The 17,747-nt window shown below is 43.0% G+C and overlaps 1 protein-coding gene across 2 annotated transcripts in view; it reads right to left on the bottom strand.

Moving 5' to 3' along the window:
* ZNF423 (zinc finger protein 423) overlaps nucleotides 1-17,747 on the bottom strand; it is a 250,919-nt gene that overhangs the window by 88,376 nt on the left and 144,796 nt on the right. Inside the window, exon 6 of one of the 2 annotated variants that reach the window (XM_087971476.1) lies at nucleotides 12,976-13,065. The exons of the other annotated variant lie outside the window; for it this stretch is intronic. Coding sequence (XP_087827602.1) covers nucleotides 12,976-13,065 — 90 coding nt within the window. The remainder of the gene's footprint in view (nucleotides 1-12,975; nucleotides 13,066-17,747) is intronic. 2 annotated transcript variants of the gene reach the window in all.

Genomic DNA, 17,747 nt, shown 5'->3' with positions numbered 1-17,747 from the left:
GTGAATTCTGGGAGTTGAAGTCCACACCTCTTAAGCTTGCTCAGGTCAAGAAATCCTAACTTAGAACATTGAAATCGGCAAAAGTTCTAGAAATTATCAGATGAGGTCATCACGCTGTAAAAGTAAGACTATTGAATAACTGAACTACTTTCTTTAGACTTTAACAATGTGTTATGCTTATATTCTGTCAGCGGGTGTCACTGCATTGCAGCAAGTGGAAAGCATGTACCCCAAGCAAAGGTACCTATGTAGCCCAACCTCTTTTCCCTTTTTATATGTCTAAGCCTGCATTCACAAAACACATTTAACTTGGTTACGGAGTTCAGCCATTTTCTGGGTTCACGCATTAGATTGAACCATGCATTAACCCAACGGGCCTGATTCATACCGCAAACTATGCTACAAAGCATGGCTTACAAGCATGGCTTAACCATGGCTGGAATGAACCAATCTTTGCTCATTGTGTAAATGCAGCTGCTAGACCTTGAACTGATTTAGTTCACAACCTAATGTACACTGAGAGCTTATGCACCAAAGACAAATTCCTTGGGTGTCCAATCACACTTGGCAAATAAAGAATTCTATTCTATTCCATTTCATTCCATTCCTATTTCTATTTCTATCCTATCCTATCCTATCCTATCCTACATTATTCTATTCTATTCTATTCTATTCTATTCTATTCTATTCTATTCTATTCTATTCTATCCTATCCTATCCTATCCTATCCTATCCTATTCTCTATTCTATTCTATTCTATTCTATTCTATTCTATTCTATTCTATTCTATTCTATTCTATTCTATTCTATTCTATTCTATTCTATTCTATTCTATTCTATTCTATTCCATTCCACTCCACTCCACTCCACTCTATTCTATGAACAATCTGGTTATCCATATATTTTGCACATTTCGCAAACATGGACACAAACATTACTCCCACATGCCACTAGAGGCCAAGTTAGCACAAAAAGACCTGAAGAAAAAATAAAGAATACTGGAAAAGGAGGCATAAGAAAATTTTGACCCATACAGGTTTTACTAAATGCTATCAAAGATGCTAGAGCCCCAACTTGCTGGCTGGGGAATTCTGGCAGTTGAATTTCAGACCTCTTAAAGTTGCCATGGTTGAGAAACACTCGATGCTACATATATCCAAAGAACCTTCAACCGAGCATCCAAGTTTCAAAGGAACAGCATAGGTTTACAAAGGAAAAACTCTTTATTTACTTCTGCATACAGTACTTACAATTCCTGAACATAGCGATTCAACTCAACGGCTGTGGCTAACAGCCATTGACAGATCTTGTAAAATACCTGTTAGGAACCATTATTCATTACTACATATATAATGACTGAGGTTATTGAGTGACCCTAAAAGATTATCTCCAGCCACTTTCCAATCTGCACCATGCATAATTTTAAAAAGAGATCACCTTTGCAGATTTTTTAAAAAAAATCTCTGAAAACTCCAAGAGCTATTTTGAAGTGTCCAACAGTATCCTATCTTTGATACCAACTTCCACCAGAATATAAGGAACTGAGTAGAAATGGAATAAAATTCTCAACAACTACAACCAGATACTACAACTTTAAGAACTTTTAGTGACAATACCATCCATGGTTTTAAACCTCGATGATGTCAAAATATCAACGCATCTTCGAAATTATATTACTGTCAGGCACCTGCATCCTGATTTTTGAACCAAGTACATAAGTTGCTAGAATTGTGGGCTGACATGGTCATGGACATTTTTCTCTTGCTCTTGAAAGGCACCTATGGTGATGGCTAGAATTCACCAAACTACTTCTCAATTTTAAGGCATTGAATTCTTGTCTTTCTAAGGGTTAAAGGCGAAGTGAATGAGCTAACTTAATTTGTCCTTTCGGTTTAAAACACAGGGTGTTACAGACATCACCAAAGGTTTTTCAAAACTTCCCCAGATGTGTCTGCCAACACTAATGTAGGTTTCAGAAGTTAAGATGGATCTTTAAGAAAATTTAAGGAAAATTGGCTTTGTTTTGGCCCATTTACTAGGAAAGCCCTTCCTTCCTTCCTTCCTCCCTTCCTTCCTTCCTTCCTTCCTTCCTTCCTTCCTTCCTTCCTCCTTCCCTTCCTCCCTCAATGATAGCATGTGGAGACAATTCTTGAGATGTTAAAACTCTTCTTCAGCATCTACTTCAAGGGTCTTCAAACTTGGCAAGTTTAAGACTTGTGGGCTTCAACTCCCAGAATTCCTGAGCTAACGTGATTGGAGGAGGAATTCTGGGAGTTGAAGTTCACATGTCTTAAAGCTGTCAAGTTTGAAGACCTCTGATCTACTTAATCTTGAACTACAACCCATTTCTATTGTCTTCTTTTTTAGCAGTGATAGCAACAGCATAAACAAACATGGATGGAAGGGAATATGAGGTTTCCTTTTAATATGTACCTCCTTTTGTTCTTTGGCAAGATTCTGTACTTCTTCTACAAAGATTAAAAGAGCCAAGATTTAAAGGGCTTCTAGACAGAATAACTATCAGCAAAGACAGACTTGCTTCAAAATATGGATCACCTCATGTTAATTGAACGGGAAGGGATTCTTTTATCATTTTTTTCCACAACGTAAAGGCCAAAAACTTCATTAAGTCCAAATAAGTTTGCCTCGCCTGGGGAACCGGTGACCTATGCCTTAAAGGGAAAATTAGGGGCACCTCAGTACAATTTATTTTCGATTGTAAATTGATTTTTTTTGCAGAACATTAATGAGACTGGGTTGTTTTCCATTTATGCACGCAGATCAGCCTGCCTTTTTCTTTTCTTTTGCTGCTGAGAATAATGATTTCTAATGTGATAAAAGGTCTTAAAGATACACCTCAGAAGGAGGAGGCTAATTTACTTTTCTGGGAGCCAATTTATAGAGGAACCCTTGTATGAATTTGCATCAGGGATTCCCAACCTCATGGACAGTAAAGGTCAAACTTCAATCTTGAACAATGATAAAAAAAAAAAATCCAGCAAATTCATAATCTCCACTGGGGCTCAAACCTGATTGCATTTTAGGGAACCAGGGCATAGAACAGAGAGACAGTTCCTTGGGCCATCTCATGTAATTTCCATTGAACTCAATGGGACAAGCAAGCTGAATTCCCAGGTCTGAATGTGGTACACAACTTCTTCCATCTCTGGCCTCTAGAAACTTCTTTGATCAGATTTTGTGGCAATCTGGCCACAAAATGTAGACAACCTTGGTTACAAGATCATAAAAAAATAAGTTCTCCACATAAGTTCCAAGGATATTTATCCAAATCAACTGCTTTCATTACCTCATTCTTCTTCCATTTTGATTACAGAGTGACTACAACTTAATTTGAAAGTAATTTACCGTTCTTGTTGCACATTTACAGTAATGCTGTAGGCTAACGATGTTATGCTCATATCTACAAGGGTGTCTGGCTCAGAAGGAAGAATGCATTTTCTTATTTCATTAGACATACATCACGCAGCGTCAGCATCTTATAACTTATATAGGCACCCTCTCAACAAATAACTCATAGCGTCATATGAAATAAAACAACAACTCTGAGGAAAAAAATGATTGTAATTTTTTTTTAAATAAGCATACAGTCCTTTCAATCAGTGTTTTTCAAATTTGGCAACATTAAAGATGTGTGGACTTCAATTCCCAGAATTCTCCAGCCACCATGCTGAGTTAAAGTCTACTTCTCTTAAAGCATGTTGGCTCTGGAATTCTGGGAATTGAAGTCCACACATCTTACAGTTGCCAAGTTTGAAAAACACTGGTTTAAATGGATGGTGAGCACATGTTGGTGTACAAATCTAGGATCCGCATTAAAAAAACAACTCATGAATATGTAATAGCCCAGGAAAAGATACAGATGCTTTAAGGAATTAAATAGCAAGAAATACCTTCACAAACCCTATACTTTTTAGAACTAGCATGTCCAACTCATGGCCCACGTGCTACATGCAGCCCCAGACAACTAGTAATATAGCTCTACAAGATCATAAACTTTTAACATTATTATGTTATTTATATAAAGTATTATATATTTTATATGTGGCCCAAGATGGTTCTTCACTCAACGTGGCCCAAGTGAGCCAAAAGGTTGGACAGCCATAGTTTAGAGCAGGCGTCTCCAACCTTGACAACTTTAAGACTTGTGGACTTCAACTCAGGGAGTTGAAGTCCACAAGTCTTAAAGTTGCCAAGGTTGTAGATCCCTGGTTTAGAGGTTGAACCCCAAAGGCCACGCAGCCTGAACCCAAATGCCAGTCCTGAAACCTCAGGCAGCCAGGGTAAAAGTTCAGTGATGCACTTAAACACTCCATCCTCCAAGATTGGGTGGAAAAGATGTTAGTTGAAAATCTCCCAGGTCCCATCTATGGAAAAGTCATGACCCATCATCCTCTGGCTTAGTGTTGGAAATGATTAAAGAGATCAATATTTTTCAGTTCAGACAGCAAAACTAAACCATTAACACACATTACTTCATGGCTTGGCTGCTTCTCTCAATACCTCCATTTATGTTAATGGAGGAAACAATAGAGGAAAACAATCCCATTGATGAGTTGAAGATGGCTTGATAAAGAATAGAAAAGTAAGAAGAAACTTACGAACATTTCCCCATCCCCCATTCCAGGTTGCCCAAACTATGGTGGCATCTAATTAAAGCTAGTTACCAATGGCTACCCTCCCCTCAATGATTTTTGTGGTCTGAAGGCCACAAAGAGAGGAGGCCATATCACCCCCAGTTGAAGTTTTTAAAGGCCATATGTCTATTTTGAGAGCCACAAAAACCAGCAGACTAGACATCAGGACACTGTGAGTTCTAGTCCCACATTAGGAACAAACCCTGCTGAGTGACCTTAAGCCAGTCCCTTTCTCTCAGCCCTAGGAAGGGAGCAATGGCCAACTACTTCTGAAAAAAACCTTCCCAAGAAAACTGCAGGGAATTGTCCAGGCAATCTCCAAATATCAGACATGACTGAAGAAGAAGAAAGTGTCCATTTTAGGGCCTATGCTAAGCTTCCCACCCCATAAAGTAAAATGTAAATTTCAGTAACTAAGGTCTGAGGGACTATAAAAGCTGAAAAGGGGGAATTAAGGGGATGAATGGAACCTGAGGCACCAGCTAGCCCGTCCAGCCAAAAAAGCCGAAGCAGTTCTAGGCTGCATTAACAAAGGGATAGAATCAAGATCACATGAAGTTTTAATACTGCTTTATGGCCTTGGCAAGACCATACTTGGAATACGCTTTATAATGTCTTGGCAAGACCACACTTGAAATACGGCATTCAGTTTTGGTCGCCACGATATAAAAAAGACTCGAGAAAGAGTGCAGAGAAGAGCAACGAAGATGATTGGAGGACTGGAGGCTAAAACATATGAAGAACGGTTGCAGGAATTGGGTATATAATTTAATGAAAAGAAGGACCAGAGATGACATGATAGCAGCGGTCTAATATCAAAGGGTTGCCCCAAAGAAGAGGGAGTCATCCTATTCTCCAAAGCACCTGAAGGCAGGACAAGAAGCAATGGATGGAAACTAATCAAGGAGAGAAGCAACTTGGAATGAAGGAGAAACTTCCTAATAGTCAGAAGACAATTAGCCAGTGGAACAGCTTGCCACCAGAAATCGTGGGTGCTTCATCCCTGGAGGTTTTTAAGAAGAGACTGGACAGTCACTTGTCTGAAATGGTGTCGGGTCTCCTGCTTGAGCAGGGGGCTGGACTAGAAGACCTCCAAGATCCCTTCCAACTCTGTTATTCTGGATTTGAAATTCAATTGCCTTTTTTTCCCTTCACATTCGCTGTCCAAGGTAGGACTGGGCTCACCTGCCCCGGATGTCCAAGCAACAATAGAAGGAAAAGAGGTGTCAACCAACACTACACAACCTTTTGACATGTTCCTCTTCCTCAAATTTATAAATAGCCCAGAAGAAAAATGCCCTTTTCTTGGGGTGAGGCTTCTTAGCAAACCCGATACCCTGTCAAACTAAGATGATTTAATAGAAGAAGAAATATCTTAATTCAAATTTCCCCAGTTCAGGGCAGGGACACGTCCCCATGAAATTATAGAAATGTTACCTCTGTCTAAAACATTGCCAAGGTGATGAGGTTGTGGTTGTGGTACACTACACACCCAACCGATTCTCTGCTTCTGCTGTCTATGAAGTGAAACACCAATTGTTCTTAAAATCTCAGTGGTATTTTGTCAATATTTTTTATTGCAGCAAAGCAAATATAAATATTTTATGGTAAACGGAGGGTCCAAAATAAACAGTTTAGTAAATAGATATTACATTACAAGGAAGGAGCAAAAAAAAAGCGTCTGTAGAAAAATGTTTGCCATGTAATTATTTTTCCTAGTTTACATTCACTCGCAACATGCTACTCTCTCTCTCTCTCTCTCTCTCTCTCTCTCTCTCTCTCTCCCCACCGTTTTTGCTTGTTCTAAATCTTCTTCCTTGTTGCTATTATTAAAACCTTTAAAAGGTGCCAAATCTTAAATGAGGAAAAAAAAATGATTTGCTAGAAATTATTCATATCACAGTGAGCCTCTACTAAACCTGGCAGGGGTGCAATATTTTCGGTGAAATTAACATAAAATATACAACTGCAAATTATCCAGGAAATAGCTATGTTCTTTACAACGCACATTTACATTCAAGGGGGAGAGAGGAGGGGTCGAGAAAGAGAAATGTTTCACTTAGGTTTCCACCCCCAACACAGAGTTGCAAATAGATTTTTCCCCATACCAGTTCCAAAAGGGAAATGAGCAGCCTTCCATAAGGAATATGGCCTTTAAGGATGATGTTGAAAAATAACGTGGCTGAGCCAAAAAAAAGGGGAAAAAATATCAGCCCAAAGAGAATTACTAGTGACCACAATCAACAGAGGACAATTTTAAGTGCACAATGCTGTTGAGTTCATTTCTAGATTTAGTCCTCCTCTCCTCTCCCTCTGAACACACAAACACTTCTTCTTTCTTCGGCTTTTCTTCCCAAAAAAGGTAGTGCTAAGTAAAATGCAAATCTCGCTGTAAATATTTTATAAAATTGTTGCATGCATCCCAAAAGCTATAGGTCTTAATTGAGAGGGGGTTATGTTTCCAGTCAATATATGGAAATGGAAAATGCTAATTCATGTTTTTCTACTTATGAAAAACCCAAGAGGACGGCAAAACCGCAAATGCACTCAACTTTAATATTATAAATATAATTTGGCTCTCTCTTTGTAATCCCCAGTGTGCTGGCTTTTATCTCCCAATGGCTGCGAGAGTTTTTGCACAGACACTTTTACATCATCCGTACAGGAAGTCAACCTCCAAGCCCTGCCAGTTTGGCAGAGGAGCCAGTGGCTAAGTAATATTGAAAACAGGAACTGAAATAAAATCTTCCTTTGCGCAGGAAAAACAAGCCATGAATGAATTCTGAGCACAGTCCAAGCAATGTTCAGACATAGAAGGGATGGGAGGGGATAAATGAATGCAGCTTTGGGAGCCAACTCTGGCTAAGGGTCCTTTCCTTGCAATTAGCAAGTGAGTAGCCATGGCGGTTCTGTCCTAACAAAAGGAAAACAATTAACTTTCTGGCATCCTCTCCATCTGGGAAGTTCAGATCTGCTAAAGAGGCAGCCATCATGGAAACCATGGGTAGGGTTTTACTTGGAAGTAAACATTTTACCCCCCCCCCCAAAAAAAAAATGATACGAAAAGGATGAGGAGACCCTATAAAAGGTGCAGAGAAGAACAAAAAAGATGTTTCAAAAAAAATAAACCGGACAACCCTTTGACCGGGATGGTATAAGGTCTCCATTGCAGGCTAACTCTGCCCACACTGCCAGCAGTTTGATCCTAACCGGCTCAAGGTTAATTCAGACTTCCATCCTTCTGAGGTCGGTAAAATGAAGAGCCAGATTGTTGGAGGCAAGAGGCTGACTCTGTAAACTGCTTAGAGAGGGCTGTAAAGTACTATGAAGCGGCGTATCAGTCTAAGTGCAATTGCTAATTCAATAAAGGTAAGCCGTGTCTGACTCTAGGATGCGGTGCTCATCTCCATTTCTTGGCCAAGACAGCCAGCACTGTCCAAAGACAATTCCCATAGTCATCTGGCCAGCATGGTTATATGACAAAGGTGCACAAAGCGCCGTTACCTTCCCATTGAGGTGGTACCTATTTATCTATTTGCATTTGCATGCCTTCAAACTGCTAGCTGGGCAGCAGCTGGAGCAAGGAACGGAAGCTCACCCTGTTGCGAAAAACTCGGGTCTCGAACACAGTGCCTTTAACTACTGAGTCACTATGCTCTCTGCCAATTAAATTCCCAAACTGTTATAAACATAAAAGCGTATATTGTAATACCTGTGTTGGATATTCAAGATGATCAAAGGATAAGTATGTTTTTATTACAGACTGTAAAACAACTCCATTAAAACATCATCCCAGGAATTATTTGGGTTTGTGGATTGGATGGAACCCCATGTTTTCCTGTTTACTCAGCTTACTGACTTCAAGGAAGAGGGGGGAAAAGCAGTGGAGAAAAACAAAATCAGAATTACAGTGACATACACTGCAGCAAGAAGAGAAGCTGAAATAAAGATTCTACCCTCAAGGCTTCTCCAAGGCTTAAAAGGCAGTGAAGGTGCCCAAAGGTATATTTTTCCTTCCAACCAGGTAGATGTTTTCTTTAGAAAAAGTAAGCAACCAATGGGAAGGTTTAATGTTTTTAACCGATTTCAAAGCTCAATCAAAAAACGCCTTTTGTCTTGCACTTTAATTTCAAATGCTGTTTTGCTAACTATCAGTCTGGATTTCTGACAAGAACGTTCCTGAAACAGTCTCAGGGAAAAGAAGAGGAGGAAGAGGAGGAGGAAGAGGAGGAGGAGGAGGGAAAGAGGGGAGGAGGAGGAGGAGGAGGAGGAGGAGGAGGAGGGGAGGGAGGAGGAGGAGGAGGGGAGGAAGGAGAAAGAGAAAGAAAAAGAGAGAAGAACGAAACAGAGCCAGAGGGGGAAAAAGTTCCATAACTTCTTTTGGCTTTTGTCCTGTCTACATATTATCCCCAAAGGAACATAGCTCTGAAAAAGCAGATCTCCACCCCTGCATTTGGACATGCCTGGAGATTACATGACCCTTGAGAAAATGAAACGACAATTCCAAGGATTTGCAAAAAATAAAAAATAAAAAAAGAAATGGTCAAGAACACAGGCCTCTTTATTTTATAAGAAAATAAAACTTTTGGCTCCTCTTGGGCTAAAAGAACCTGGAGGCAATTATTTTATTGGGATCTCAACTGAAAGGAGAGCATTGGAAATGGACGGAGAGAAGGGAGTCAACCAGCAGAGAATGCTGCCAAAGGTCACTCAATCAACTTGTGGTCCCCTAAACTTTGAAAACTGAATGACTGTTTTTCTGAATGGCTATTATTTCAACCTAGAAATAAGGAGAAATTTTCAGGCTGTGAGAACGATCAACCCACGGAACAGAAGTTGCCTTCAGAAGTTGTGGGAGCTTCATCACTGGAGGCTTTCAAGAAGAGACTGGACTGCCATCTGTTAGAAATGGTGTAGGGTCCCCTGCTTGGGTGGGGGTTGGACTGGATGAGCTCCAAGGTCCCTTCCAACTCTGTTATTCTGTATGGTATGGTTACTAGCAAAGGACACCTCAGTGAGGATTCTCCAGTATAAAATATTTAAATTCCAAAGTCAAGTCAAGGACTATTTGTATTCTCTTTGAATCTCTGGTTCGTTCTTAACATTTTCCCCAGGTAAGGGTTATCTTCAGGTACATAAAAACTTGTTTTGTTTTGTTTTTGAAAGCACTAATACAGGTAGTCCTTGACTTACAACCACAACTGAGTCCAGAATGTTGTTGCTAATTGAGAAATTTGTTAAGTGAGGCTTGCCCTGTTTTACGATTTTTCTTGCCACATTTGTTGAAGTGACTCACTGCAGTTGTTAAATGAGTCACACGGTCATTAAGTGAATCTGGCTTCCCCACGGACTTTGACCATCATAAATATGAACCACTTGGCAAGCATCCAAATGTAAATTGCATGATTTATGGGGATGCTGCAACGGTGGTTAAGGGTGGAACATGGTCATAAGTCACTTTGTTCAGGGGCATCGTAACTTTGATGGTCACTAAATGAATGGTTTGAAGGGGAGGACTACCTATATAGTATCATAAAGATTTCTGGCCAGTAGAATTTGGAAGTCCAAAACTGAATTGCACCAATCGGGACTAAGAGCTCCAAGTGGACGGTGAATTGAAACCTGGAAAATCTGTGAGCATTCCAGGCTGTGACAAGCGATATTAATGCCTCCCACTTTGACTCAATAAATCAAAACAGATTTAGAGGAACTATTAAGACTCATGTCAAGAATCCACACTTCACTTTAATAACTCCCTATTAACATATTTAACTGCTGGGCTGTATATTTTAAACATTTCTGACTATTGGGTATATGAGTAATTAGCAGCTTTTAAGAAATGCATTAATAATCAGAGAGACGTGGAGGGGATTACAGAACACAGAATAACTGAGTTGGAAGGGGCCCTGGAGGTCTTCTAGTCCAGCCCTTTGCTCAAGCAGGAGAACCAATATCATCTCAGACAAATGGGAGTCCGATGACTTCTTAAAAACCTCAAGTGATGGAGCACCCACAACCTCTGGAGAAAAGTTGCTCCACTGGTTAATTGTTCTCACTGTGAGGAAATTTCTCCTTCGTTCCAGGTTGCTTCCTTCCTTGATTAGTTTCCATCCATTGCTTCTTGTCCTGCCTTCAGGTGCTTTGCAGAATAGCGTGACTCCCTCTTCTTTGGGAAAAGATAAAACATTTAGAAGAGTGTTCACGTTTGTTTTTAAAGCAGGGCGGGCGGGATAGAATTGTTGGACAGAGTGGTGCTGAGCACTTAAATGCCTTGTAAGTTTGCAGAAGAAACTAGCAGAGGACTATGGAGAGAGGCTATTAAAAGAGCAACGATGGGCATAAACCAAAAAAAAAAACAAGGGAATTCTCATCTCTCAAAGGTTTAGAGCAGGGGTGCCAAACTCGATTTCATTGAGGGCTGCACCAGGGTTGTGTTTGACCCGGGGGGGGTTGCAGGGAGGGCATGGCCAGCTTGATGTCACTCGTATCGTGGGTGCCTATGGTGGCCCAGGCGCTCTGCTGGTGAAAACGGGCTCCCGAGCTCCGTTTTTGGCTCAGATGGCCTCCTGCAGTCCTCTCCCAGTGAAAACGGAGCTCAGGAAAGCTGCCTGTGGCCTTCCCGAGCTCCATTTTTCCTGCAGATGTCAGCTATGGAATCCTGATTCATCGCTGCCACATAGGGATTAAGGACACATGGGGTTAAGGACATCGCATTAACCCCTGGTTATGCTTTGTTTCTTATTTTCTTATAGGAGGTGAACTTTTCAAGGGGGGACGCCTGTCAGCTGTGGAATCAGGATTCATCGCTGCCACATAGCTGGAGAAAGTGGGAGGGGGGTAATGTAAATTGAGTAGCTCTTAGTGGACAAAATAGAATTCTTTTGATAGTTCAAGGTGAAAGGGTGTGGCACAGAAAGAATTGGAACTTACTTTGGGATTGGTTCATGTGATGCGATGATGAGTAAAAAGGGGATGGTTTGTAGAGGTTGGGACATCGTGGGAAGTCTGGGAAACTTTTAGTTTCGGAATTCCACAGATGTGCCAGGTGCTATTCTAATCAAAGTACTTTTGAGATTATCCTTGTCTTTGAGTTACTGACCGGAATGGATTTTCCCTGGAACGCTGACAGCAGAGGAACCGTGGACCGGTCCTTTGCTGCTTCGAGCCCCACCCACCCCCAGCCCCACAAGCCAGATCTAAGTACCCCATGAGCTGGATTTGGACCACAGGCCTTGAGTTAGACACCCCTGGTTTAGAGGGTGCATGGACCAGAACCCCACGGAGACATGGATGCGTCTCCAAACGTCATGTGGGATAATCAGGACTAACCAGACCCTGCTCAGCTTCTCAGCTAGACAAAGTCCCCTCGATGCTGCCGTCTGGCTAGGTTGCCGTCCAACAGTTGCTGCTGAATTTATAACTTTTAATATCACCGAAGGGGGAGAATTAATAAATGTGTGGCTCTAATCATATTCTTTCCATGTTAAGTAATTTCATTTCATTTTTAATTAAGCTTACATTTCAGTTCAATCAAATTCTGGTGTGTGTGTGGGTGTGTGTGTGTGTTTTTTTGTCCTGATTTTGCCTGCTTTGGGGAAACACGTCTTTGGAAGGCCAAGGGTGGATCTTAACCCAAAACCCTGGGAAGGACCTGGGTGGAGAGGTGACCCTGGGAAGAGAGGTTGGGGAACATGACGTTGGACAACAGGAAGGATGGAAGACCTAGATGGCATAGGAAAGACTGAGGATCTTTATAAGTCTTTAGAGTAGGGTTTTTTTCCCCCCCAAATCTGGATCTAAGGAAAGCAGAACTGAAACTTATATGCCAACTTATATGTCGCTGTTTCAACTTCCTGCATGCTAGCTTAACCCCAGGATGATATATTACTGGGAAACTTCTTAAATCAGGGGTGTCCAACCTTGGCAACTTTAAGCCTGGCGGTTTGCTGGCTGGGGAATTCTGGGAGTTGAAGTCCGCCAGGCTTAAAGTTGCCAAGGTTGGACACCCCTGTCTTAAATCATCTACCATTGACACTGTAAGATCTTCCCCACTCCTCTTCATTATGCATTCTCCAGGAACCCTCAGGCCAAGAAGAGAAAATCCAAGGTAGGCTTATATGTGTTCTGCATTGTGAGAATCTAGCCAACGTTGGCTTATCCAATAAGCCAGGATTAATTTCAACCATAGTTTCGTTCAACATGCGAGCCCAGTCTTCAAAAACATGCTGCCTGCAGCTCTGGGAAGTCTTGAAGGCAGTGGGAGGAAAAAAGATGTGAGAGGGTTGCTTTCAAATACGAATCACATTCTGTGTTTTCCTACCTGTGATAGCATTTTTGCTAATCCTCCTCTCCAGTAAGGTGGGGGTTGGAAAAGAGTGGAAGACCTCACCATGGGGAACAGGAACTGCACCTATAAGAGACAGGAGGCAGAGAAACTCAACTCCTCCCCACGTGGCAAGGAGTCTTCGTGGGTGAATTCAAAACAAAGTCCTGCCATGTGCAGAGAAGGTAGGTGGGTGTCACAGGGTTGGAAGGAGGTCTGTGAAAAATAGCATCCTATATTCCCTCGCCCTCTGCCTTCATCCGTCCTGGCCATGGGAAGGAAACCCCGTGCCCTAACCATTCAGAGGGAGGGAGGGAGGGAGGGAGGGAGGGGAAGGAAGGAAGGAAGGAAGGAAGGAAGGAAGGAAGGAAGGAAGGAAGGAAGGAAGGAAGGAAGGAAGGAAGGAAGGAAGGAAGGAAGGAAGGAAGGAAGGACAAAGGAAGAGAAAAGGAAGGAAGAATGGGAGGGAGGGAGGAAAATGGATAGAGGGAGGGAGGGAAGGAAGGAAGGAAGGAAGGAGACAAAGGAAGAAGGAAGATGAGAAAAGGAAGGAAGAATGGGAGGGAGGGAGGAAAATGGATAGAGGGAGGGAGGGAGGGAGGGAGGGAGGGAAGGAAGGAAGGAAGGAAGGAAGGAAGGAAGGAAGGAAGGAAGGAAGGAAGGAAGGAGACGAAGGAAAGAAGGAGACGAAGGAAGGAAGGAGACAAAGGAAGAAGGAAGACGAGAAAGGAAGGAAGAATGGGAAGGAGGGAGGAAAATGGATAGAGAAGGAAAGGAAGGAGACAAAGGGAGAAGGAAGATGAGAAAAGGAAGGAAGAATGGGACGGAGGGAGGAAAATGGATAGAGGGAGGGAGGGAAGGAAGGAAGGAAGGAAGGAGGACAAAGGAAGAAGGAAGATGAGAAAAGGAAGGAAGAATGGGAGGGAGGGAGGAAAATGGATAGAGAGAAGGAAGGAAGGAGACAAAGGGAGAAGGAAGACGAGAAAAGGAAGGAAGAAAGGGAAGGAGGGAGAGAGGAGGAAAGGAGAAGAGATATAGAGATTGAAGGAAAGTGGATAGAGAGAGGGAGGGAGGTGGAGGGAAGGACAGGATAGAGAGATGGAAAGAGGGTAGAGAGATGGAGGGAGGGTGGAGATAGAGAGATTGAAGGAAGATGGATAGAGGGAGGGAGGGAGGGAGGAAGGAAGGAGACAAAGGGAGAAGGAAGATGAGAAAAGGAAGGAAGAAAGGGACGGAGGGGGGAAGAAAGGAGAAATATAGAGATTGAAGGAAAGTAGATAGAGCGAGGGAGGGAGGTGAAGGGAAGGACGGGATAGAGAGATGGAAGGAAGGTAGAGTGATGGAGGGAGGGTGGAGATAGAGAGATTTAAGGAAAGTGGATAGAGGGAGGAAGGAAGGGACATCACATTTGCACTAGATCTTTCAAAAATGTTTCAAAACGTTGACCCCTTTCCAACAGTGCGCTCCACATTTCCAGCGCTATAACGTCGATTGAGATAACCACGAGTCCTTTCCCCCGATCCTTTGATAAACCCTTTATGCTATCCAATTGGAAGGCGATTACCCCAACCAAATCGCTAACCACCAGGCTAACTTTACATATTTCTGATCCAAGCAAAATGCTCTCTGCTGGAATCACCAAGAAGAACCGAAAAAAGGCGAGGAAGCCTCAGAACGTTGATTGCCCTTGTTCTAAACCGGGAGTAACATTATACTACTAACTTGCAACTGAACAGGTTCAGTGGCAATCGAATGAAATCTGCTGCAAAGGACCCTTCCTAATGGGCAGCCTTGTAGCTTCACAGGCCAGTTTAGAGCCTCCCTGAGGCTCGCAGTTCAATTTCCATTGACCTTTAATTAAAGACAATGCACTAAATTGACACCAAGAGATTTAAAACTACAATATAAATTTGGCTCCATAACTAGCATCCAAATAATTTTTTGGGGGGGGAGGTTTGCCGCTTCCTCCGGCTTAAATGTAACGATTTAATAAAAAAAGATTGTTAACGACATGATAAATCTTGACTCCCCGTCCTTAAAAGAGGCTGAGTTTTAAAAAGGCTTGGCTAGAGTTTTGCCATTACTGTAAGGAAATAACCGAGAAGCACTATAGTTATCAAGAATGTTTCTCCTTTGTCCCCGCCTCCTTCTAGATTGGTTCAAACAAGAAGCACCAATCACAAGAGCAGCGTGCACCTTGTAGGCTATGACCAGGCTGAGCCTGAGGGAGGGATCAAACGTGTCATAAGTCTCGAGTCTCTTCACGCCCACAAAAGATCTTTCACTCCCCTCACCCCAGTCTGGTCTTTACACTCCAAGAAACTTGGGAGGGTTCCATCCGAGATGTTTGCCACATTCTTATCGCTTCAGCAGCAGAGGTGGTATCCAGCCGGTTCTGACCAGTTCTGGAGAACCGGTAGTGGAAATTTTGAGTAGTTTGGGGAAGCGGCCAATACCACCTCTGACTGGCCCCGCCCCCATCTAGTCTCCGCCTCCTGAGTCCCAGCTGATTGGCTGGGTCTTCTTTGGTTGCCCTGCACAGGAGAACGGAGCTGGAAAGCAGGTCAGTGGGGTGGGGAGGGAAGGGGGATTTTACAGTATATCCTTCCCCTGCCATGCCCACCAAGCCACGCCCATAGAACACCATGCTCACCAAGCCATGCCCACAGCTGATTGGCTGGGTCTCCTTTGGTTGCCCTGCACAGGAGAACGGAGCTGGAAAGCAGGTCAATGGAGTGGGGAGGGAAGGGGGATTTTGCAGTATATCCTTCCCCTGCCACGCCCACCAAGCTGCAGTTCCTCCTACTTCTCCTATCTTTCAAGAAAGGACATTCTCTCAGTTTAATATGGTAGGACTGGTTCTTACAGGTGATACTGGTTTTCTGGACCTCAACTGCAAAGAAGCTTTGACTAATTTCTCTTTCTTCCCCTGTTTCGGCCAGAGATCTGTGGTGGTACATTGAACAGTCATATCTCTATATATCTCACCAGAGAATTAGTGTTCTAACAGAAACAAAACCAGCTTCAGCAGCCCAGAGGATCTATGACGTGACATATGCCTGGAACTGATCTCAAAGGATCATCATCGCAGTCAATTGTGGTTATTTTAAACATGGCTTGATGGACCAGGCCTGATGGTTCGGCTACACTGGTAACATAATCATCAACCATGGTTTATAAATCAGAAGGATTGGACCTCCACACAATGCGTTCCACTAAAAGCAGAGGAAAAACACATTGTGGTACTGCTCGATATCCGGGGGTCAAACTCGATTTTATTGAGGGCCACATCAGGGTTATGCTCGGCCTCAGGGGGCCGGGGTGTGCATGGCCAGGGTGGGCGGGGCTAGCTTGATGTCACTCATGTCTGGGGTCTCCTGTGGTGACACAAGCACTCTGCCAGCGAAAACAAGGTCCCGACCTCCGTTTCAGCTGCAACGACCTCCTGCAACCCACTGCCGTCTTTCGCTGTTTCCAGGACTGTCCCCTGTTCCACGTCCAGATCTAAGCACTCCACAGGCCGGGTTTGTTCTCGCAGGCCTTGAATTTGACACCCCTGCTCAAGATGGAAATCCAGCTACCGATTTCACAAATTTGCTTTAATTTGGCAGAAACCGAAGACTTTCTGATGTTGCTTGGGTGGAACAAGGGAATGTATGTCCCGGGCAAAAACTGCCTGCCTGTAAAAACTCAGCACATCAAGGACACAAGAGTTCTCCCCCTTCAAGACAAGCCTTTTATTATGTTTGTGTAATCTCAGATTAATTTACATAGGAAAATGCTGAAGCCCGCGTTCTTCTCTGCTATATTGTGAAGTGCTATCATCCCGGGAGGGTTTGGGCCATATGGTTGATGAAAAACCAAAAGCAGACACAGTGGTTTTTCCTTGGTGTTCTTTGGAGACACTGAAGAGAAAGCCCTCCTGGAAAATTAAAAAGTTATACGCTGGGACTTCCTTTCCAAATATGGCATATAGGTAGTTCTTGACTTATGACTGGTCATTTAGTGACCGTTCAAAATTATTGTTCTGACCCAAACCCTTTTCCAATAAAACAAACACGAACCAAGGGGAACAGAAACCTTTTAATGATTCTTAAGAATCACCGATTAAAAGGCTGCTGCAAACTAATTAACTTTGATAAGCACGAGCCTCGCCAAAACTGTGCAAGGCTGCCAAGAATAACAGATAAGAAATATTTCATAACACAAGAGTCTTCAAATCCCAACTTAAGAAACTGCAATCTCCACGAGGCTGAGTTTGAAAACGTCTTTGCTTCCTGCAAAGAACATCTGATTCACAGCTGGCTTTTATCTTCTTGAAGGAGGGGCCATTACCTTGCAGCCTTACTCCTGAGTCACCTGTGCTGCTCCAGCTGTTCTCTTCTACGAATCATCCTGCGCTCACACGCACTTGGCACAGGCTCCTTGGGAGCCTCCTCTTCGCTGCTGCCAGCCCTCACAATCTCTGAAAGCAGCAGTCCACTCCCTAATGGTCCTGGCCCCTCATCTGTGTCCTCGCTCTCCTCAGCCGTCCCCACCTGCTGCCAGCTAACCACAACAATTATGATGGACTCCCCAAAAGCTCCTTAGGACACGGTTTTGAAGTTCCAACATCTGACACAACACAAATGAAGGTGAATACACGTGCCCAAGGATACACGTGTCCCCTAACTATGTAGGACAAATGGGTAGGAAGCTAACCACCAGATTGCAAGAACTCAAGCGCGCAGTCAGATGAGGAGACCCAAATTCATTGGTAGCCTCACAGT

The sequence above is a fragment of the Notechis scutatus genome, chromosome 9 (genome assembly GCF_049901735.1).
Source record: "Notechis scutatus isolate UNSWTSFEM ecotype Mainland chromosome 9, rNotScu1.2, whole genome shotgun sequence".
Lineage (NCBI taxonomy): Eukaryota > Metazoa > Chordata > Lepidosauria > Squamata > Elapidae > Notechis > Notechis scutatus.
The sequence above is the reverse complement of the archived record's forward strand: the minus strand, read 5'-3'. Positions and strand labels throughout refer to the sequence as shown.